At 52.0% G+C, this 22798-nt stretch overlaps 6 protein-coding genes across 6 annotated transcripts; 1 reads left to right on the top strand and 5 right to left on the bottom strand.

Annotated features, from left to right (window-relative positions):
- Window positions 1-332: 332 nt before the first annotated feature.
- On the bottom strand, window positions 333-6542 carry BO70DRAFT_393618 (protein kinase RIM15; the record flags this gene model as incomplete). Its single annotated transcript, XM_025546388.1, has 2 exons — window positions 333-5909; window positions 5970-6542. The coding sequence occupies 2 exons, from the start codon at window positions 6540-6542 to the stop codon at window positions 333-335; spliced, it is 6150 nt and encodes a 2049-aa protein (XP_025402291.1).
- Window positions 6543-8999: 2457 nt separating this feature from the next.
- On the bottom strand, window positions 9000-9644 carry BO70DRAFT_161400 (uncharacterized protein). Its single transcript, XM_025538285.1, has one exon. The coding sequence runs from the start codon at window positions 9531-9533 to the stop codon at window positions 9201-9203; it is 333 nt and encodes a 110-aa protein (XP_025402290.1). The 5' UTR covers window positions 9534-9644; the 3' UTR covers window positions 9000-9200.
- A 3244-nt stretch (window positions 9645-12888) lies between these two features.
- BO70DRAFT_161376 (GMC family oxidoreductase) lies at window positions 12889-15309 on the bottom strand. The gene is made up of 5 exons (XM_025538284.1): window positions 14613-15309; window positions 14519-14548; window positions 13584-14466; window positions 13028-13529; window positions 12889-12976 (listed from the first exon to the last, which is right to left on the bottom strand). The coding sequence occupies exons 1-5, from the start codon at window positions 15056-15058 to the stop codon at window positions 12912-12914; spliced, it is 1926 nt and encodes a 641-aa protein (XP_025402289.1). The 5' UTR covers window positions 15059-15309; the 3' UTR covers window positions 12889-12911.
- Window positions 15310-15743: 434 nt separating this feature from the next.
- BO70DRAFT_426767 (uncharacterized protein) lies at window positions 15744-16400 on the top strand (the record flags this gene model as incomplete). The annotated part of the gene is made up of 2 exons (XM_025547822.1): window positions 15744-15998; window positions 16087-16400. 2 exons carry the CDS (start codon window positions 15744-15746, stop codon window positions 16270-16272), a joined length of 441 nt encoding a protein of 146 aa, XP_025402288.1. The 3' UTR covers window positions 16273-16400.
- A 106-nt stretch (window positions 16401-16506) lies between these two features.
- Window positions 16507-18005, bottom strand: BO70DRAFT_359419 (C-3 sterol dehydrogenase/C-4 decarboxylase). The gene is made up of 2 exons (XM_025542536.1): window positions 17333-18005; window positions 16507-17254 (listed from the first exon to the last, which is right to left on the bottom strand). Exons 1-2 carry the CDS (start codon window positions 17906-17908, stop codon window positions 16592-16594), a joined length of 1239 nt encoding a protein of 412 aa, XP_025402287.1. The 5' UTR covers window positions 17909-18005; the 3' UTR covers window positions 16507-16591.
- Window positions 18006-18466: 461 nt separating this feature from the next.
- Window positions 18467-20733, bottom strand: BO70DRAFT_161323 (ubiquitin-conjugating enzyme E2). Its single transcript, XM_025538283.1, has 8 exons — window positions 20374-20733; window positions 20269-20302; window positions 20070-20164; window positions 19974-19995; window positions 19795-19891; window positions 19727-19738; window positions 19502-19670; window positions 18467-19441 (listed from the first exon to the last, which is right to left on the bottom strand). Exons 1-8 carry the CDS (start codon window positions 20404-20406, stop codon window positions 18578-18580), a joined length of 1326 nt encoding a protein of 441 aa, XP_025402286.1. The 5' UTR covers window positions 20407-20733; the 3' UTR covers window positions 18467-18577.
- Between the last annotated feature and the right edge of the window lie 2065 nt (window positions 20734-22798).

The raw sequence follows: 22798 nt of genomic DNA, 5'->3' as shown, positions 1-22798 counted from the left end.
AAAATCAAAGAATATGAAACGAGTGGAACTCAGACAGCCTGGTTGAGATGACAAGACTCCCAAACACCCGCTTGCTTAAACATGTGCAAGTATTTAAGGAAAGGCATAGGAAGAGGAGAAGTGTATTCGGACAGGTGAGAAAGATTGATAAAGGTCATAAGCACGGAGGAGAGGTTATAGGGCACGGGGGTTAATTCACGTGAAGCAAGTAAGCTGGTGCGACGCTTTTCTCCGAACGTACACTAGGTCTTAAGGATGTCCAGTGTAAACCGCGAAAAGTTTTTGGAAGACAGCAATAGTGTCTATCTTTTGAAGAGAAGATAGCAAAAATTCTATCTTTCTGACTGACGAGGAGTGATATCCGAGTTTGGGTTGGGTGAAGGTGTGTGCAATGGCCGCGGTGTGGCGTCAGCATCCAGGTACTGGTCGATATCGGTTTCAGCGCCAAATTCTGTAGCCGAGAAATCACCAGCAATTTTGATGGATGGGGTGTCGAGATCACTCCTTGGAAGGTCCGCTTCATCATCCTTCGAAAATCTGACCGGGGGTGTTATATGTCCCCTTTTCGGAGTCTCTGCGCTAGCTTCCGTAGCCAAAGGCTCCATCCCGTGCTGAGATGTTGGTCTTCCCGAAAACATTGTAGGTACTTCTGAATTGGACTCGAAGTCGAACGCCGGGGAATGCCTCGGGCTGTATCCGTCGTCAAGGGACCCAACAATGACCTCTTCTGGAATCCGAAGATCCCCAAACCTGGTCTCCAACCCCGAGCTCCGAGGGGGGGAGCGAGAGCCAACGCGCTCCTCGCCGCCATCGCTGAGGCCATCAGAGCTGCGCCTTTCTAAGGAATCTCTTTCTTTTTTGAGAAGTTCTTCGCTTCCACTAACCACGCTGCCTCTGCTGTTGGTCCTCATCATTTCTATGCCCAACTTGGAGCCTGGGCGACGAGACTTCTGCCGCGGACTGCTTGTTCGTGCCTGAGAATTTCCAAGCTCCTCATCTTCATCATCACCGGACTCGGCACACTCATAGCGCTTTTTCTCCAGGGATTCTCTTTTGGCCCGTATCGCTTCACTAGATCGCTGTTTGCGAGGGGTCAGAGTCCCTGTTTGGTTCAAAGCAGGAGGCGCAGAGGTGGCATGGAGCAGGCTCGGGAAAGGAACCACTTCCGAGCCAGAATTGGAACCGGTATCTGTACCCTCTTGAGCCTTGGCTGCGTCCTCAGATATACCAAGGCCCTCCTTATCTTGCCCCCATTCATCATTGTGACGGCTTACAATAACAGGGACATCCTCAGGTTTGGTCGGTTCCATATCACCAAAGTAACTGCTACCAATAGAGTCTTCACGGCTAGAGGCTCTATAAGAGCTGGAAGGCACATGTGCGAAGCCGGATGATGCTGTTGAACTAGGGCTGTGCTCGGGCTGGCGTATGGCAGGAGGCGGAACAGTCATTGGCTGCATGGGGTTGTAATCCTTTGGAGGCGGCTTCCACTGGCAGAATTTGCACAATGCCTCAGTGTACTTTGTCAGAGTCGGAGGTTTTTCAATGAGAGCATCGAAATGATGGGTTTCCGGCAAGTCTTTGAGGTAGCCTGTGACCGCAATGATCGGAGTGTGTCGGTTCGCACTGCGTGTTTCTCGTACCATACGTGCGACATCCGCCCCGTTTACCTGGGGTAGTTTGAACTCCGTCATGATAATGTCAAACTGGACTTCACTTAGGGCGTAACGCATCGCCTCTGCACCGTTTACGGCCGTTATTGTGCGACATCGAAGCTTTTCAAAGAGACGCTCCATCACCAAGCGAGAAACTGGATGGTCCTCACAGATTAGCACGTCCAAGGGTCGGAAAAAGGGCCCTTCAGGGAAATTGATCTGAGACATGCGTCTGGAACTGTGACGACGTCGCTGCACTTTGAGCAAAGCTTTAGTGCGCGGGTCCTCATTGTCGGAAGAAGAGGGTGAGATATCAAACAACTGGCTGCGACGCTTGTAGTGGCCAGCAACGTAGGTTTCCTTAGCTAGTGAAGATGGAAGATCGCCATCTTGAGATCCGATGGTTTGTGACCTTGCTCTCGACGCGGGAGCACTGCCGTGGCGTGGCGGCCCTGAAGGCGTTTTGTCGGGTGAGTGAGCAGTAGCCCGGGTAGGTTTGATCGGAGATGATGATGATGATGAAGACCCAAGCTTAAGGCTTGCCATCCGACCCTGGTCGGCACTAGAAGACTGAAAAGTTCCAGTGCTCTGGGAGTTGGTCGAGGATGATCCAGATGTCTTTCTTCGCTCATGATTGTGACCTGTGCTGAACTGAACGAGGAGAGGGGAGGAAGGTTGCGATGGGCGGCTGGGAGACGAATTCGCTTGGCTCATACTCGAGGGAGACGAGGGTCGGTTGCCGCCCTTGTTCTGGGACAAAGTCCGTTGCAAGGACATCGGCAATGGACTTCCTTCCAGAGACGGGGCGGGTTGAGAGGGGGCTGGATCCTGTCCCTGCCCCTGTGGCGGTGGCGGCGGTTGGGTGCCCGCAGGAACGTTATGGCGTTGTTGCGCTTGCATTGCCTCCTGGCGCAATTTCTGGATCACGTCCTTATTGGCCTTCTCAAGCATGGGGAGGTTCTTGAATGAGAAGCTGCCAAAGTCGTCCGCAATCGTAGGTTCGCTCAGCCTCCTGCTTCGTGATTCTCGTACATGGGGTGGAATATGTAAGGGCATCAATGGCCGCTTCATCGAGTTCACTTGGGAGCGGACCTTGAACAGAGCATCATGGGGTCTATCCTGGGGGTATGCTCCGGTAGTCAACGGCTGTTGCGGAGGACTTCCTCCATCTTCGAGTTCTTCGGTGAAGGCCTGGAGGGTGGCACCTCGAGCATCGAAATACTCCGTATCTTCAGGGTTCTCGATATTCGGCACAAACTCGGCTTTGTCTTCCAGCAAGGTATCCCAGTTGATATCGGAGAACCAAGGGTGGCTCCGGATTTCCGCTCCTCCGTTTGGATACTTCTCGGCAACATTGGCACCAATACGTTCACGTGGATTCATAGCCATTAGTCTGTTCATGAGATCGAGAGCTTCAGGGGAGGCCAGTTCTTCAGGCTCGTCGGGCCAGTTGATATTTCGGCGGAGAATATTATCAAAGACTTCATCCGGAGTCGCGGCATTGAAAGGCGGGTAGCCAAAGATGAACTCAAACATGATGCAGCCCAGCGACCACCAATCACTCATCTCGTCCTGACCAAATCCATTGATGGTTTCTGGGGCCAGATAATCTGGAGTACCGACGAAGCGTCTGTTGTGGTCTTCGGGGTCAAAAAGCGCCATCAGAGGTGGCATCATCGACTGCTGCGGCGGAGTGCTGTACGAAAACGAGTTGCTCATTGTCGGCTGGAGTGGAAATAAATGAGGGGATTCTGCCTCGCTCAGGCTCTCTTCTTCGGGCAGATGATGACATTGATTATTGGATGAAGGGACGGGGACAGGCATCGTGCCTGAACCTTCACCACCCTCATTGAGACCCATAGTTCGAAACATGGCATTCAGGCTCTCGCTGGCCCCACTATCGCTGCGGTATCCTGATGCCCGACGCGAGGTCTGCCGACTGAGCCCTCCTCCCTGCTGGTTGAGGCTGAAGTAAGACGGCTGGGGTATACTGCTCGCAACATCTGGCGTGATCAAAGGGGTTGACCCCGGGGAACCGCCTTGAAAATCAAACGAGGCAGACCGTGATGATGCGATTGAGGTAGCTCGAGGGAATGAGCCCTGCTTCAGAAGGTCGGGTGCAGGTTCATTCATACTCTTCAAGACGCGCTTTTGACGTCCGACAAGACCCATCCGGGACAAACCAAAATCGGTCAGTTTGAGATGGCCCGTCTGGTCTATAAGAAGATTGTCTGGCTTGAGATCACGGTGAACGATCCCTCTGCCGTGGAGATGTTCTACCCCGAGGACTACTTCCGCAATGTACTTTGTAGCCCAGTCTTCAGGTAGACCGCCCAAAATCTTGACGAGGGAAGCGCAATCACCACCATTGAGATACTCCATTACCAGGTATAGGTAGTCCTTGCTAGAGAATGTCCAGTAGAGCTTAGCGACAAAGTCGCTCTCCCCCTGCCACATCATGATCGCACGTTCGGCCTTGACATTCGTGACCTGGTTCTTTGCAACCATGTCTGCCTTTTTCAACACCTTAATTGCAAAGTACTCCCCAGTGGCCTTCTTCTTTGTCAAGTAAACACTTCCAAAGGCACCTTTGCTGATGGGTTTGATGATTTCAAAATCCTTGATTGACGGCGGCACTGGTCGTGGCTGTGGCTGACTAGCAGAGGACAGATGAGGTGACACAGGTGGCTTTACATCAGAAGAGGTGGCTGACGATTGACGACGATGATGAGGATAATGAAGTTGCGCCAATTCGATCGCGTTCGCCGAAGGCGAGACTACCGGGGATGGTAAGCTATCAGCACCGCTCGAAAGGCGAGCCCTAGGCATTCGCAAGGGAGAATGAGGGCCCGAAATCCTAGCGGGAGAATGCTGCCGACGAGGAGAGCTGGAAAGCCCAGGAAGTACCAGGCTCCTACGCTTCCTATCCATACTCCGATCGGAGGATGGTGAATCAGTCCTCACGGCACCGGGGAAAGCAGACGAAGGAACGCTGCTATCACTGTTGTCGCCTGCGTCAAAATCAAGCAAGGATAGGCCGCGCCTAGAAGGCTGAGACGTCCCTAGAACTCCGGCCATACTCTTGTGCGAACGGGGCGTAGGACACTCCATTGGGCTATTCGATCCAGTCGACACGGCAACCGAAGATTTTCCTTCTGATGAGTGCGCTGATTGGAATCGATCCGGCGAGTTGCGCATGGACATCGTCAAAGCAGACATTGGAAGGGGGGCTGTTGCATCTCGCTTCCCGTGTATTATCGGACTGGAGGCAACCACTGACGGATTGACTTCCGGTGAAGCGTCGTCTTCCGAAGAGCTGGAGTCACTTAGCTGACCGGCCGCGATTTGCTCGGCCTTGCTAAGGGCTGCGGTGATGCACTCTTCGACTAGGATGGTGTATTCAATTCGAATCCGTTCCGCATACTCGACAATTCTCTTGTGCCGAATGACCGCGTCGATTTTCGCCTTGGCAACTTCCTCCGTATCAGTACACAGTGCGGCGAGGCCTTGTTCCTGCTCGAGGGTATTGGAACTGGGCGACTGCCATTGAAGAACCTGAGAGATACGAGACTCGGACTGCGGCGACATGGTCCGAAAGTCATCCCCATTATCCGCACGACTTTCCTTGATCACGGGCATGTTGATCTCTAAGGAAGTGTCGCATAGATCGAGTATCAACTCCACGATGCGAGCCAGCGGGCGCCGCACTGCGAAAGAGCGAGCGCGAGCATGCCCGATACCCGAGGCTGAATGGTCTCTAGACCTAGGAGGCGTGCCAGGGGCGGAGCTGCTACTGGATACCGAGCCCGATGATGGTGCTGAAGCGGTCGGCGATGGTCCGATGGGCCGTCCTTTGTACTCGGGCTGAGGTGGGGGAGGATTGGTCTCCCCGAGGACTAACGGCCTGCCCTGCCTCGCCTCGAGAGCATCCAGCACCCTGACGATCGCATGACGGTGCTCATTGAGGTTTTCCTGGGCTATCTGAACGTCCATCTCGGCTCGGTGTTCCTGGAGACAGAGGTCCGAGTGCTTCTCAAACCACCAAGGCGTAATCTGACGTTCACAGATGCGACACAGAACCGGGTTCGGGGCAGGATGCTTCAAAGGATCGGGCTCGGTAGCAGCAGCCTCCGCCAGAGTCGTCAAGTAGTTCGCTAAAACCTCCGCTCCCACGCCCAAGGATTCCACCAGCAAGGGAGGAAGGTCGATGGTAACTTCTCGTGGCTCCGTAAACGGTCGCAACATCCACATGGTCTGCAAACTGGGAGTTAGTTCCATCCTGTGCATTTAGTGCAAACACCGGTGAAGACCTACATGACCAACCCCATCAGCCGTACGGTCAAACACCATTATTCCCTGTCCTTCGAGGTGGAGGAGGTCATGATGGCGGTCCTCTTGCTTCTCTGGCAGCTCCTCCTGGATTTCCACGGCCTCAGTTGTTTCTGTGTTCCCAACTTCGGTCTCGACCGGTCGTGGCTCCGGCGAGAACTTCAAGACTGAGTCCGGGCCCATCTGTACAGCGAAGCGAATAAACCGACTGCGAGAATCGTCCTCCTTCATACTCTCTATCGCATCGTGGAAGACGTTCTTGTTGCCGACGATGATCTCCGATATCATCCGTCCCTCGATTGACTCCGAGACCGTTCCCACGACTTGTTTCCATGATGGGCTGACCCATTTGACGCGACCATCGAGATCCAGATCGACAATGACGTTCAGGGTCTGCTCCGCCGCCTGCTTCAAATCTTCGCGCTCTTCTCGCATGTAATCGACGCTAGGGGAGCGAGAGGGCGAGAATCTCGGGTCGATACTCCGGGCCTCCTGTCGTAGAGCAGTCACGGCCGGAGGAGCAAGGTATTGGACATCTTCGGTGCCATTGCCCGCCATGCTGGACAGGCAACGCGGGCGAGGGGATCGGTGGACGAGGTCGAGTGACTAACGGGGGGGGGGTGCAGTGTATGAAAACAAGCGAAAGTAGGTATAGACAATGAGCAGCTCCAAGCAGAACCGTCTGCTGGGCAGAGCGGATGCCCTTCAGTTGTAGGTTATGAATTCATTCGCAGCATTAACTGGCCATGGCTAGATAGCGGGGGAGGGCGCGGATGGGTGAAAGCAGAACGACACTATCACGCAGGCAGGTGAAGTTGTGCTTTTTTTTGCGTCAAATCCGGTCTAAAATAGATCTTTTGAAGATAGACTAGCAAAAAAAAGAAGAAAACCTCGTGATCACGTAAGGACAGCACAGGAGAGCGAAACGAAGAGGGAAAAGCGGCTATGCGGGGGAATGGCGCGACGGAGCGTCAACGCGAAGCCAGGGTGATTGACGGAGTCAACCCCCGAGCAAGGTTGACTAGATGCACGGGGGAAACAGGTGGAAAGACACACCCAAGATCGGGGGGAGGAACAGTAGATTATGAGCACCACGCGAACAGAATCACCGGCCAAGAGAAGGGATAGGGGAGATCAGGAATTAAAAAAAAAAGAGAAAAGAGGAAAAAGGCAGGACAGGCGCAGTGGAGGAGGACAAGCAACGCAGCGCGAGGGAGGGAACTGGAACTGGAAGTGGGAACCTTTCAAAGGTGAGTTGCTTACCGGTCTGGTTACCGAATCTGTACCGGACAGGTGGTCATCCAGGGTGCAGCCGGGTGGGTGGACACGGTACGGTATGGTATGGTGAAAGCAGCGGGAAAAGCAGCAGCGGATATACAGTCAGTACAACAGAACAGTCCAAAGGAGTCTGCTACTGGAAAGAGAACGGAAACTGATTGACTTTCAGGTTTCCCGCCTGAAACCATCTTCAACTCCAAGCGCCGCTTGTTTTTTTGTTCCTCCAGACAAATCCTCCAACTGTCCCAACCGGTTCCACCACCTGAGCTGACGAGCCCTCTCTCCATTCTCCAGTCTCCAGTCCCCCCGATAGCATGATCTGGGTCGGTCGGTCGGTCGTCGGTCTGTATGGCTTATGCAACTACGGGCCATGCTTTTTCCTATCAACTGACCCACTCTCGATAATCAAAGGTTCTCTCTCCTCAGACTGCTCTTCTTTCCTCTCTGATCGTCCGCATGTCCACTGTCCAGTCTAGTGTCCATCCTCCATCCACACCACTCTTTCTCTCAGCGTCACTGAGTCTAAGTACAGAAGTAGTCTGGGTACTACCGCGCTGGCAACGGAGTGGCTCCATCCTCCATCTGCAATGGGTGCATTAAGTTACGGATCACACAGTCCACTAACCCACTCAGGCCTTAGAGGTGCCGCGGTGGATGGCCGAACCCCCCCGTGGTCGAGGCATCTAGCTGCTAGCCACATCCTCTAAAGGTATAGTTATCTAGGTGCATCCTCGCATAGTGTCAGGACGCTCATCATCGAGTCTGTTACCGTCGACTCTCCCGAGCGACAGCTTCAGCCTGGCTGCCATTCGTCAAACAATCCCAGCCCTTCGAGATGCGGCAGTAGTTAATCCTGGTCCGACGCTGCGCTACGATTCGAGTCGAACCCGACACGGCTCGTTCCTCAGGACGCATCATCTCATTCGCTGATGATAGAATACTATCAGTTGCCATCAACATCATCGCCGTCATGGGCACCCAGGAACCAGCAATCCCCCCTCCCTCTCCATAACAACGCAGCATGCGGACCTCGTAATTCCCGTCGGTCGGATTGCTTCCTTCTGGTCTCGATCGCTCTCAAGGGGTTGTCACTCCGAACCACCCACGACACCTCCGCAGCCACGGAGCGCCACTTCAGACCCCGTCGCAACGGTCGGGCCATTTTTATTTGGTGGCCACTCCAATGGACTTCTGTTCTCGAAGCTCTGTGCGACCGACACCCTCGTCCTCCCCTGCCCTCGGTCCTCGCAATCTAGAAGCCCCTGTAGACTGGTGGCATCCGGCCACCCAGGAAAGGATCCCTCCCTACACAATACCCGAGACACTCCCCCCCCCGCTGCCACCCACCCGTTCTGTATGGCGTACGTGTGTGTCCTGCCCCGTTCCATTGCGCCAATAATCGGCGGGGACCACCAGGACGTCACCGCCCGCCGAACGCTGATGGGTCGTGCCCATGGATAAGCACCAGAGTCTCGTCTGCTCGTCCGATCCATGGATCAAGCTCCCCGCGACCCAGCGGATGGGCTGCTCACTTGACTTCCTTTCGCCCCAGAGATAGATACATCATACAATCTGGGACAGGGACGCTAGAATCCCGGATCTTCTGGGGAAAGACCTAAAAGTGGTGTGTTCCGTGTTCCCGCTGGTAAGCGAGGCAGGTCGTCTGCAGACTGCAGTTGCACGCAGTTCGGGGTTGCGGTCGGTTATTGGCCAGTGACAGATCATATACCCAGCCTGGGGTTACGAGTATTCAATGGATTCGGCGGTTCCATCAATCTCTACTCCGTACAGCGCTGGCGCTGCTGCCGACTCATACCGGTACATATCTACTCCAGAGAGACGACTAGGGTAGATAGACGCTCTCCACATTCCTTGCCGATAACGATAGCAACGCTATCAACCTCGGGCAGTATCATGATATATACTAGTTTGCCCACGTCAATCTAATACAGAACGCAAATGGCAACCCGGGTCATCATCGCGACTCTTTACACATACATACCTCCGATAACGATCGGTATACCAACACAGGTGGTTGTTTCTGCGGGGTAAAAATAAGGTGGGGAAGGTTCCGAAGCTGATGGACTGGATGATTGGGAGGGCTGGGAAAATGACCGCAAACGATCCTTTCCTTTCTTTTTTCTCACCCATTATTTCCCTCCTTGCTGCCGCCTCCGATCCCCCAATACTACCTATCAGAACAGCACTGATCAAGTAGCGTGCGACTTGTCCCCTGTCTGTCTGACAGTTAAACAATAGTATCATCATCATGATGACAATGATGGGCTGATTGTGGACCAGTCCGTTTCACCATCCCCCAAATCTAGGGACGATAAACGATAAATCCATGTGCCCGTCAGCCCCTGGCCCATATCTCTACACTCCAATAAAACTGATAGACTTCAATCTCCCAGATCTTTCCCCCTCGGACTTCATACCGACAATGAATGATGGGGGACCGCCATGATCTCATGTCCCTATTCTTTAAAGTAGACCCCAACAACGTGCGGATCACCAGATATCTGCAAGTTGTGGCGTGAAGGTCCTCCAACAGAACTCGCTGTGGATGGTCGGAATCTCCTGCACGACCCCCACATCCGGGACTGCATCCATTCCACCGTCAATCCTTACCTAAGAAGCCAAGGGGACGCAGCCTGAAAGCAGACGGGAGGGGGGAGGCGAAGTGGAGGAGGAACAAACACAAACAAGAACAACGATCGCCCTGTGCGCTGTGCAGAGATCGGAGATGAGTCTTCCATCCGCCCATGCTTGATTACACAAGAGTAATACTACAGCCTAGTACACAGTACAAAATCGACCCTCAGACAAATACATAGTAAACATAAACATCCAATTGACCACAGAAAGTACAGGAAGTAAATTAAGCCAAGATATAGCGTATGTCAACCCGGATCACCCGATAACCACCTGCATGAATAGAATAGTCAGACGGGAAAAGTAAGACAGGAAGGAAGGAAGGGAGGGAGGACAAGCAAATAACAACAAAGGTACCTCTCACGGCACTGGCACTTGCTCGAAAGTAACTCAACTCCCCCGCACGCCAAACCTCTTCAACCTTACTTACTTACTTACAAAGCACGAGATCATCCGAACAGGGACAGGATGTGATCACCAACTCCTCCTCCTCACTACCGATCACCACCCACCAGTAGAACAACCAACAGAACCTCCCACCACCCCGGCAGATAACTACCCCTACTTACACCTACTACTACTGACTACATAATAAACTCGCCCTAAAGTCAGCTCCAAATTAAAGATATCCAGCACCGGTAAAGTCAAACCCACACTTCCCTCCAACCACCACAGCCATCTATCCAGAACATCCCCGGTACCCGAGCCGTCTTTTCCCCAGTACCCATCTAGGTATAGTAATTTGGTACTAACCAACTAACTCAAATCCATCTAACCTACTTCTCTACCCCAAACCCAAACCCAAACCACCTCCACAGGGAGAGAGAGAGAGGGGGGGGGGAAAGGTACACATTACCTGAAACAGCAAGCCTCCACCCACGGAACCATACTAACCACCTCATCATCCATTTCTTATCCCATCCATCCAACAACACCCCTCATTCCTCATCCACAATCCACAATCCATCATCTACCACCAACCAACCGACCATCCATCCATCCATCCACCCAACTCAACCCAATCTACTCAGCAGCAAACGGGGAGAAACCACTAAATACCACTTACACCACTTACCACACCCACCTATCTACGGTCTACCTACCTACCTACCTACCCCAAAGCCCAACCACCCCCCCCCCCCCCAACAGAGAAGAAAAAAAAAAGATAAAAAGAGAGAAAAAAGACCAAAAAAAAATAAAAAAAAACTTCCGGGGAGAAACCACCTCCACCCCAATCCCCCGATCCCTTCCCCCCTTCTATCAGGTTTCCAGACCAAGAGATACAAGTTTCTGGGGTCGAAGATGAGGGGTCTAGTCTGGTCTATTTGATAAGGGTTTATGGGTGTCTGGATGTCTGGATCTGGATGGCTACTAGATGTATGGGTATGGGTATGGGCGTGTGCGAGGCATGTGCTTTTTTAGTTTCGGGGTTGGGACGGTTTACTTTACTGGGCTTTGGACTTATACTTAATAGGTAAGAGTTTATGTTTTGACTTGTCTACTTACCTGTGTTATGGGAGGAGGGGGAGGGGAGGGGAGGGAAACAAGAAAAAAGACAAGAAGGAAAAGAAGAAAAGAAGAGAATAGAAGAGAAAGGGAAAAAGAAACAACAGGGATTGGATTGGATTGGATTGGATAGGTCGGTATCCGGATATATCTATCTCCACCGCATTCAATGTATAGTATTTCTGTTCATTATTCTTATTAGCACTACTTTACTTACTTACATACATACCATACCAACTTAGTAGTTAGTAATAGCATGGATGTTGATATCCATGTACCCATTTGTACCAGCACATCATTTTAAAAGAAACAACGACACTAACCTTGAGTTTATTTATTATAATAATCTTAAAATCTAGATATATTTTAGTAAGTTCTGATATTATACTATCTAGTTAATATAGTATAATAATATATAGATTATTATTCATAATACAATACAAACAGAGTGGTGATACTCTAACATCCCAGCTAACCAACCAACTTACTCCTCTCGACTCCACGCACATACATAACGCACAGTATGTGCGGAAGAGTACTTTGTAAGGTACTAGTAGTAGTAGTAGTAGTAGTAGTAGTAGTAGTAGTAGTAGTCCCGGATACGTGCCTCCTTCCTCACATAACGCATGTAGGTGCTGTGCTGTGCTGTACAGTGCAGGAAATGTGCATACACATATACATATGCACATACACTATGTAGGCAGGTAGGCAAGTAGGCAGGCAGGCAGGCAGGCAGGCAATCAGGCAGTATGTAAGTATATAAGTATGTTTGGCATGTTTGCTCCCCCCCTCACAGCCCCCTACATCATACGGAGTACACGGGTCATCAATGGATGAATGGGGATCTATCTATCTATCTATCTATCTATCTATCCATCGCTTGCAATCTGTTGCACGGGAGAGCGAAGAAGGATCCTTGCAGATGATGTGCGGAATTGGCATCGACATCGGAAGGGGTATCGGGATGGCTTTGGCTGGCTGGCTGGCGGGTGGGTAATAGGGTATTGAGGGAGATCGGGTCTGGGGACAGGTAAACATCCCTCCATGGCTCGTCCACTATCTACGAATGTCTTTCCTTCGATTGTGTTTGATCGAGGCGATGCATCGTATCATTGTCTACCAGTAGGGCAAGTTCCAGCGGTGCGGGGGTCGGTTTGTTGGGGCCGATCGGTTTCATCATCGTTGTGTAGTTTGCGTATTGTGCTTGTTGGAAGCGTGTCGAGGTGGGCCAATGGGAGGGGCTGGTGGTGAGCTGTCATATGAAATGACCTCATTGGGACCAAATGAGGATGGGTTCGAATCGTTCTCTTCATTCTCTATTACTCGACTTGATGATAATAATGATAACGTGGTTCAATCTCGCAGCCTTTTCGTCCTCCCTTGTCCTTGCAGTCCAAGGAAATCCAAAAACTCATGAAGTCCAGGGAGCTCGGGGAGGATGATAGCTCGTGAGAAGTAATAATACTGACAACCAATAGGATGCCAAGTTCAGTCCATTCGAGGAAAATCAGGTCCAATTATGATATCAGCCGCGATCTTCTCTGCGAGCATATCTAGGGATAGTTAGTAGCAAATCAACCCGCGGGAGATTACACAGAACTCACATGCTACAGACTGGGGATGTCCAGGAGGCAGAATTGGAAATGCACTGGCGTCAACCACTCTTAGTCCATCGACTCCAAACACCCTAGCCCGGCTGTCGACCACAGCCATGGGGTCTTTGCGGACACCCATCTTGCATGTGCACGAAGCATGGAAGATAGGCATAACTGTATTTCGGATAACCTCCAGGATTTCCTTGTCACTCTGCACCTTGTTTCCTGGGAAGTACTCCTCCCCGAGAACAATCGGTGCCATGCCCTCGCTGTGGAACGCTTCGCGGATCCTCCGATAGATAGCTATGGCTACCTCCTGGTCGGCTTTTGTTGCGAGCCAATTGGGGTTGATTATGGGAAGGTCGTCCGTATCACCTGAAATTATTGTGACGTTCCCGCGAGATGTGGGCGCGATGATTGTTCCTATAATCGTCGCATAGTCTGAGCCATCTCGCGGTTGTTGCGAGAGAGGGTCGGAGAAGTTTCCGAGGTAGAGTGCAACCGGAAGGTACTGGCAATCACAATATGTTAGCCACACTGTACGCTTGGACGGAAAAGAGCGTACCTCTGCTTCAGGCCAACCATGGGGAAACCATGCAAGATCACGATTCGTTTCCGCAGAGAAATGGGCCCGCGCGTCGTCAGGAAGCTTCTCAAAGGCTAAATAGTCACTCCCCTGAGCAGTCAGTGGCCCTCGGCGCTGGGTCATATACTCCACAATCACTGCAGACATATATGTCAAGTCGTTGGCAATTCTAGTGCTTGTTTCGAGATTAACCCGGTAGGATGGTCCGAAGAACGGATGGTCCCACATATTCTGCCCTACGCCCGGAAGGTCCACGACAACATCAATGTTATGCTCCTTCAGAGCAGCACTTGGACCGACTCCAGACACCATCAGGAGCTGAGGGCTCTGGAATGCACCCGCGGAGACTATGACCTCTCGTCTAGCCTGCAGCGTATATCTCAAGCTCCGAGTTCTGACTTGCACGCCAGTCGCTCGTCTCTTGGAGTTGAAAAGAACCTTCTTCGCCATCGTGTTCCTGTATAAGGACATAGTAGCAAGGCGTGGTCTTTTCGCATTCCTGAATGCAGCCTCAGAGCTACTCCGTGTTTTCTCGGTTGGGTGAATGGTCACAGTGCAATACTGGGCACCCAGCAATGTCCCACTGTTGAAATCTTCTATAGACCGAATGCCTATAGCCTCCATTCCACTTTTCATCCAGCTAGAAAAGGACGCGGGGTTGTCGGAGTAGGATACCTGCAGAGGCTCGCCGCGCTTAGTGAACGCATCCATGTTGAATGCCGCCGAGGCATTGTGTGCACGATTGCTATTGTCGGGAGGAGTGAAGTTGGCCGTTCTTTGGAAGAAAGGAAGAACGCGTCTGAAGGTGTAGCTATCATCATGGACGACCTCAGCCCACCTTTCCATCGCCTCTTTGTTCGGTCTAATACCACCTGCATCAGTCATGCTTCCTAGGTGAGCGCGAAGGATCCGACCTTTGGTATATCATCATGTTGGAGGCTGACCTAGAGGAAAGCAGATAGATCAGTACTTGGACAACAGAGACATGGCGAATGAAGGTGTTCATACGAGCCTCCCAGACACTTGCCTCTGGCATAGTGGATATTGCGATAGTTGGCTCCGGGCACCGCATGTGCGACGAATCTCCAGTCCACGGGGGTTACGGTGTTGACATCGGCCCCTATGCCAACAATGGCAGCACCGGGAATACTTGCCAGCGGGTATGTGTGTTCATAGAAATCCCCTGCTTCAATCATCGCCACCGTGAATTTCTGTTCTGCCAAGCGAGCTGCGAGAGTCAAGCCCGCAGTCCCTGCACCAACCACGATATAGTCAAAGGAGGCATTGACCCCAGAAACACCTGCCTGCGCTCCATCCAACTCACTTGCCCAGTAGCTCTGAGCACCCACTGTTGAACCCAACAGAATCGTTATCCAGACACCAAAGGAAAACAGCCGGCCAAGCCGCGGGTATTGATAGAGAAGACATGGAATAGGAAAGAACGGCCCAGACATCGTATTCGTGGTCTGGATGATCCTGGAAGTGATACTCTTTCAGACGGAAGGCTCGGGTATAAGTATATAGGAGACAATCACTTTTCAAAAGGAAGATAAATAAATGGTGGATTGAGGTCATTGGGGTGAGGGATGGACGTGGAGCTCTATAGCTTCTGGAGGTTGCCCAGCAGCAAGGGAGCAATTTCCTTGCCAGACCAGGAAAGAATATACCATCGACCCCCCTACCCCCCCCCAAGGTCATGCGGGGCATGCACAACAATCCAATATTCCAATGCCGACCAACATCCACAGGCACCATACCTGCTGACATGTGAAAGGCCATAATTGTCTGTATCCTTGTCATTATGGAGATGAGTGAGTTGACTGCGTCCACCTCTCCAAACGGATCTTGGAAGAGTGTACCCTCATAGCCACAAAGGGAAGACGGAAGGTATCCCCAAGCGACAAACAAGTGCTGTTCCGTTCTGCCAAACCCCTCTGTTTGCCGAGATGGGAGTGAATGATTCTCTACCTCGCTAGTTCACACAGTTGGTATTTATACAGGGCCAGAATGCGAACTTGCCTGGCTCCATCTCCCACCACCGCTGCATCCTCCTCCACCTTGGTAGTACCCGTTCAGTGTGCCACTCCAGACCAACCATCAAACCTGTCTCGGGGAACATCATATTCAATCCCATCCATCATGAGTTTCTTCGACGACTACCCTGCCTTCAAGCTGGACCCCTCCGCCCCAATCACCGCCGAGTTCAAGCGTCTCGCCAACCAGCGACACTGGAAAAAGGGCTCGAAGACCTGGCGCAACATGTGGAACCGATTCACGACCATGGAGTACGAAGAGCTTATTGGAAATCATCTCGCAGGGTTGGACGGCTGGCGCGATCTGTGCGAGGAGCTGGATCTACCGGGGCCCTTCGATTCCATCCGGCAGTGTAAGAAGGTATGTATGGAACTGATCTGTACCCCCCATCACTCTTGACTCTTCATCGTGTTGGCTGGATTTAGTACTGAGAAGGCGTGGGTCTTAGGCATTGTCAAAGGTCCATGTCAACATTGTCGATGTCCTGGAGTCTCGACTGCTGGATCGCAAGCCCAGAAAGTTCCCCAACAAACATGCACTTGCAGCGTATACTCGGGATTCGGGTAAATTCATGAGCAGGGACTTGGCGAAGCAGGACGGTCTGCTCAAGGTATTGCTAAGAAGGCTGCTGTGAGTTTCATCAGGGGCTGGGGCCAATAGGACTGGAGTGGATGGAGAAGACAAGAAATATCAGTCAGATCGGTGACAGAATTCTGAAACAGATCGATCGATTCGATAGATTGCTGGTTAGATGAGGGACTGTTATGAGCTGTTCGCAAAGTTGGAGGTGTTCGGTTCCAGACTTACCTGGGGGTCTCAGCGCATGTGACACCATCTCCTGTCTGTGTGGAACAACATGGATCTATCTGTAGGATGCAATCGAACTCAAATTACTCGATGGATTATTTATATTACATTAAAGCTATACACACGTATCAGATCCCATCCGGAACTCACAGAGCCTTCTTTTCGCCAGCCAGGCGCTCCTTTTCCACCACATACCCGACTGCACGGGCAAGACCCTCGTCCACCGAAACGAGGGGCTTGTACCCAAGTCGGTACTTGGCCTTGTCGCACGAATAGTAGCGAGTCATGCACGAGTAGCGCACCGTTCTCCTGGTGAGGCGAGGCGTCTTTCCGAGAAGACCCAGCACTGTCTCCGCGATGCCGCCAATAGGGCCCAGAACAGACTCCGGGAGCTCCCACACCTGATGAGGCTCGACGACCTTGCCTGTCAGCGCCCACGCAGCACGAGTCATGTCCCAGAAGTAGACCGGAGAGTCGTTCGTAATGTTGAACGCCTCTCCGTCCACTCGTTCGTGATCCAGCGCGGCGCCCTGTCCAGACTCATACCGGTTGTAACTAGCGAGCAAGCGGTACGCGGCGAGAGTGTGGCTGTATGCGATGTTTCCAACGTACGTGAAATCGAACAGGTTGTTGTTCTCGCCCAGCTGCATTCGGAGGACGGTGGGAGAGGCCTTGGAGGAGTGTTCCAGGATCTTGAAAGTGAAGGTCGTATCCTTCTCGCCGTAGATTCCGGCCGGGCGGACAGCACAGGTCACCATCGAGGAAGGCGAGGCACGGTTGTACTTCAAGACGCTTTCTTCGGCGTCCGCCTAGAGAAGAAGAAAGAGGATTTCGCGTCAGCGCCAGGGCCTGTCATCCACATCCACACATCAACCAGCAGGACATACCTTGGTCTCCGAATAGTACTCTTGTTGCAGCGCCCCCCGGATAAGAGGCCACTCTTCAGTCACATTGATGAGATCGCTCTGCGTGTCGTGCACGACCGAGCTCGAGCTCGTGTAGACGAAAGCCTTGCACTTTCCACCCCAGTCGCCACGCTCGCCGCCCGCGACTTCCAGCAGTGTCTTGGTTCCATCGACGTTCACCTTGCGCAGCAACGGCTTGTTTCCCTCCAGAACATTCGGGGTGGCGGTGTGGATGACGATGTCGGGCTTGACCGCGCGGAAAACGGCCAGCATGGACTCCGCGGACGTGATGTCGCCGTCGTGGTACTCAGCACCGGGTAGCCGGTTGTGGGTCGTTCGGAGGTCGACCACTGCTACCTTGGCGATGCACCGAGGGTACCGATCGCCCAGCTTGGGGTAGTCGAATCGCGCGTCTCCCTGTGGCTTGGGGAGTGCGACACTGGGGTCGGTCTCGGAGGGGAAATTGAGCAACTGATCAACAATGTGCCAGCCCAAGAACCCGCAGCCACCAACCACCAGGACAGTGCCCAGTTCCATTGTAGGGCGCTTGACAGACATTGTGATGGCAGTTGATTACTATGTAGACCAACTGTCTTGGAGGGGGGGAGCAGGTTCTGGAGGGGGGGGAAGGGGAGAAATGGGAGTGTGGTTGGGGGGAGCCACGCTGGATTCCCGCCTCCAGAATCTCCGGGCCAAAGCTCGGACCCCCCGCAGGAGAAGGAGAGGAGGCCTCATGCCACACGTGAGGCCCACTTTTCTTTCACATTCTGTATACTGGCTGGAGAGCTGGATGGAATATATGGAATTATGAATACTGTGCAGAAGCTAGAAGCCGCCCTTCTGCTGAGTCTTGTAAGATGAAGATTAGATATATCCCCATCTACTTACTGTTTTAAAGTACCAGAGCGGTTTGTATTTGGAAAAGAGCTATCTCGTAATTGTGATTAAACATTGCTCCCGAACACCTAGCAGTCTGGTGATGCAACCCGTGTTTTGCCTGTACTGATGAAGAGGTGCTGAGCACCAGGGAATATTAATGAAAACAGCGACGAAGAAGGATAGTGAAAGAGTTTGCGACGCCAATTACGCGCGTTAAGTCCATGCATATGGTCTAGACGAAACTGTCTCAGAAATGAAGCTTCGAAGGGCTGCGCGCATAAAATGCCCTACGACGCCTCCCTAATCATTTGCATTAGCATCATATGAAAGCATTCAAGGTCCATTGGCCTACACTGTACGTTCCACCGATCGCCGCAACTCTCGGTTGTACTTTTTGCGATCACTGGGAGTACCCCAGAACAACCTGGTCGCCTCCGGGTTCACAGTGGTTCGTGGATCGTAGGGTGGGTGTTCTTCTTCTAGAGTTGCAACGATCCCTTCGATATGATAGCGCATCTCTTCTGTCCGTTTTGGTACGTAGCATAGAACTCCCTCTTTGGATACACGGACGTGGAAGAAATTCGTGTCCATGAAGACACGGGGCTGTTCTTCCGGAAAGCGTGGACTCAAATAGATCATTATCGTGAACATACCACCGTCCAAATGCGTCATGGGCCGACCGAAATATGTAAGTTTCCAAACGAAAGGATTCTCATCGACAAGAATCAGATCGACTGTGATGTTACTCTGATGATTGAGGCTTTCGACGATTTGCTCGTACTGCCGCTGTAGACTCGCTGCTATACCCCACTCTTGCTCTTTGGCCACAAGCCCCTCCACGGCCCAATGGTGTGTTTCGTCCATGATCTTTTCTTTGACTGCGATAATTCGCCGTTTCAGCTCGGGATAGTCAAAGACACCGTCCATCGCATTGTTGCCAGACTCGAAGGGCATTCTCTTAAATTTGGTTTGGGGCGGGCTCTCCATCACCGCAGCGTCAATAGACTGCATGTATGATTCAAAATACCACAGAAAGCGGGTTTTCCGAAAATCCGAAAACGGGTCATAGCAGGGCTTATCATCGTCATACACGATTTGGTCGTCACTGTCAGATGCTCTGCTGGTCAGAAAGTCCACATCAGCATCCGGCAAGATGTTTAGTGACACCTCTAAGGGCTCAATAACTGCAACTCGTAGGGTCTCATGGCGTATCTTACATTCTGGTCAGCAGTGATTCGTCGTTTCTAGAGCGTATTAAGGGAAAGCTCCTACCTTGGCAACGTATGCGTCCATATTCTGCTTGTCAGTTGGTGACTTCGCCTCATCATAGCCTGGTTCATTCTCATAAGGATTGGATGACATGAGACTTTGGATCGAAATTAGGATCGATTCCAGACATTGCGCCGATGACCACTGTTCACCGCGCTCGCCACGCCACGTTCTACGGGTGAGAATATCAGCCATGCCTTTTCAACAGGAATCATGCAACTGGCTTACCCAAGTATCGACCTAACAGCCCCGCTTCTGTTAGCAAGTGGGGATCAGATATCCAGGGCCAGACTCACAAGCAAACCCTGCCTGAGGAGTAGATATTCGGGTTGAAGCGAGTTCGCCCACCATTTGTCGTCAAGCCGCGAACAGTCGGGGGGCATCCTGGATAATCTTTGCAGCCAAAGAGCTTAGCATTCGGACAATGTGGGTAGTACTTTCATGAGAGCTATATAGAATGTGGGATGTGATGTACCTTTGCCGAACTTGACCAAGAACTTGGGTATTGTACTGGTCGTTAGCACATGGCGATGTATATGGTGTGTTCTCCACAGAAGTGGGAGGGACAAACCTCGAAGAAACCGAACTGGTAGGGAGAGTCTGGTGGGCCAAGAATGACGGCACGGACATTTCGGATGTCAGAGTCCTCATAATGCACCGCGAGAGCTGATACAAAACAACAGGATGATGACAAGTCATCGTCAGCCAATCTTGCCATAAACGGAGACATGACGGAACTCATTTCCGCTATCCTGGGTGGGAGTACCCACAGAGGTCTGCGCCTTGCTGTATTTGTTTGATTTCCTAGTACCCCGCCCAAGGAGAAGCCGCTCGTCAGTCCAATGAAGCTTGAGGGAGGGGGGTGAGGGACGGACTCTAGTAATACGAAGGATCGCCTGATCGGACATCCTGACGATAGATGCTAGAAGAAAAAGCGCCGGGAGGCGAGAGGGTTAGGGGGTTTCTAGGCTGAGGGCTGAAGGTATCAAGCGAGACCAGAGAGTTGGGGAAGAGAACGCGTCGGTAGTAGTAGATATGTCATTGAGGGTGCAAGTACGGTAGGTTGATAGCGGGGAAGCGACAGGTGCTAAGTTGATAGATCCAGGATGAGATCACACTGAGCCCATTCCCAGCCGCCCCAATAAAGCAGACAATACAAATTCCCTCGACGTGTGAAGAGACATGCGTTTGCAGGTGCCCTTTCTTCGTTCGCTGGTGAGGCAATGGAAGTGAAGTGCAAACGACGACTCGGCAATTTCAGCACGTAAATGACTGTACCCTGATAACGACTCTCCCAGCACAAATCAGGGTGGAATAGGTACAATACTCTGTACTGCCTGTTGTATTTAATACATATCACAAAGGACAGGGTGGGAGTACTATCTAGGTGTCATCATTCTCCCCACATGAAGAACAGATGAGCCTCCTCAGTCCCCGGCGCTAGCTGCAGTCTTTTCCTTCTCCTTTTAGTGGTCCGACAACCGACCTTCCCTCTGCTGAGAGCGACCATTAAAGGGGAAAGGGGAGCAGAGGCCCAGGGCGCGGGTAACAGAACCATCCCTGATGGCCGAGTTCTTGGCAGATGTGGCTCACGCTCAGCAGCGGTACAGGGAGAAGGGTTCCGACAGTCCATTTGACCAGTCCATCTTCAGAGCCGTCCTACATCTTGACAAGGTCGTTCGAGAGTATCTAGGTATACGGAAGTGGCCCCCCTTCCCCCTCAGTGGTCAGGGAGATCCCATGGGAAACAACCCCTGTCTCACCGCCCACGGGAGTGGAGCACACGGAGCTGAGGACTCGGACGGGACGGAGGCGACCACTGACAGGAGGACCCTGGGCCTAAAGCCCCTTCGGGAAAGGTGCGTGGGAGTGATGACTGGATCTGGTCTGGGAAGTTGAAAAAACAACCTTTGCCTTGGCTTCTCTGACCGTCCGAAATCATTCTTGCAAGCAGCCATCTGCTCTGTAGTACGGAGTACCCGAAGGCGTACTGGATACGAGTTGCCTCAGAAGATATCGTGGTCCTGTGCGGCGTGCCCCTATATCATCCCTTACACGTCTCTGCGCTGCAGATTGAGAAGGTGGCCAGGGAAGGTGTAGGTGTTGCCTAGAAAAGACGCAGCGGGACGAATCAGGGTCGCCATCCCTCCGTCCAGCCACAATAAAGCCCACAAACTTCCCATGGTCACAATAGGAAATTGATAGTCGAATATCATCTCTGGCCCTATGTACGGAGGGAATATACCGCCATCCCAACTACCCGGATGGGTGATCTAGATAGTGAGAATCAGGTTTAGCTCCCTAGGAATGCCTCGGGAATGCAAATCATTCTCAAAACAGGGCCATGATATCAAGCTGCAGCCAAAGGTGGCTGATCTGGGGGGGGGGGGGGGGGGGGGTTCTCGATGAATACTTTGCTATAATTTGATGGCATGCTACCGTAAGGAATAGTCACTACACACTGAGGTAGTGCAGTACCTGAGGCACCTGGGTAAACCGTTTGATGATCGGAAGATCGTTAATAAAAGAATCGCATGAAAGGAGAATGCATCTCAGGAGGTCACCCGCCGCCTGGAAGGGCCAGCCAGTATGAAGTACGCCATAAATACCTTGGCGAGGGGGGAGGGGGGGACGGGCTTTTACGATCCCACGGGTTCTTCGGGTCTCAAGTCTGCTGGTCCATAGTAGTAGTTAGATACTCATCACTAAGTCAATGATTCAAATACGCCCGTCTTGATATAAGACAGAGTGGATGGAGTCAGGGAAGAAAGTGGACCTCAAATGGAACATATACTACCAGGTGAGTGGTGTTTTCTATTTCGCAATGTGGTGTGGTGGTGTGGTGTGGTGGGTGTGTTTTGACCTGGAATGAGGACGAAATATATCGACATGGATGGGTGGGTACAGCATGTCAGGGACGACAGGTGCTTGTTTAATGTTTAATGGTTTTATAGGAAAAACAAAAGGGCTTATAAGTCAGAGGGCAAGGACGAGGCATCGACCTATCCTAGGCTGATACTCAATACCCAGCTAGTCAACTAGCAACTAGCGTTTTTAGCCGATGATGAATAAGGGAAAGTAGAAACAGGTGCGGGGAATCAAACAAAGGCTCAGAAAAGAATCATGCCGGCTGAGAGTGTGAGATTCCAAAATAGAAACCATGTAGGTGAGTGATAAGGCCGATGGGGCCAGAGGAAGGCCTCTGGATGTCTTAGAGGAGTTAGGGACCTGCTATGGGCCAATTCCGAGGGAAGCATGCAAAGCATCCATCCATCCATGCCTTAACCCGCCATCACCAAC

The sequence above is a fragment of the Aspergillus heteromorphus genome (assembly GCF_003184545.1).
Source record: "Aspergillus heteromorphus CBS 117.55 chromosome Unknown BO70scaffold_4, whole genome shotgun sequence".
In the NCBI taxonomy this organism is placed as follows: Eukaryota; Fungi; Ascomycota; class Eurotiomycetes; order Eurotiales; family Aspergillaceae; genus Aspergillus; species Aspergillus heteromorphus.
This window is presented reverse-complemented; position numbering and strand designations above follow the sequence as displayed.

Bases quoted from the DNA above. Each gene is read 5' to 3' on its own strand.
- BO70DRAFT_161323 (XM_025538283.1), bottom strand. From the start codon at position 20,406: ATGTCCGATCAGGCGATCCTTCGTATTACTAGA. The intron at 20,303-20,373 runs GTCCGTCCCTCA...GCGGGGTACTAG, and splicing joins CGATCCTTCGTATTACTAGA to GAAATCAAACAAATACAGCA. The intron at 19,442-19,501 runs GTAGGAGCTTTC...CCAGAATGTAAG, and splicing joins TGGACGCATACGTTGCCAAG to ATACGCCATGAGACCCTACG.
- BO70DRAFT_161400 (XM_025538285.1), bottom strand. From the start codon at position 9,533: ATGATGATGATACTATTGTTTAACTGTCAGACAGACAGGGGACAAGTC.
- BO70DRAFT_359419 (XM_025542536.1), bottom strand. From the start codon at position 17,908: ATGTCTGTCAAGCGCCCTACAATGGAACTGGGCACTGTCCTGGTGGTT. The intron at 17,255-17,332 runs GTATGTCCTGCT...CTTCTTCTCTAG, and splicing joins AGTACTATTCGGAGACCAAG to GCGGACGCCGAAGAAAGCGT.
- BO70DRAFT_161376 (XM_025538284.1), bottom strand. From the start codon at position 15,058: ATGTCTGGGCCGTTCTTTCCTATTCCATGTCTTCTCTATCAATACCCG. The intron at 14,467-14,518 runs GTCGGATCCTTC...AGGTGGTATTAG, and splicing joins AACATGATGATATACCAAAG to ACCGAACAAAGAGGCGATGG. The intron at 12,977-13,027 runs GTGAGTTCTGTG...AACTATCCCTAG, and splicing joins ACATCCCCAGTCTGTAGCAT to ATATGCTCGCAGAGAAGATC.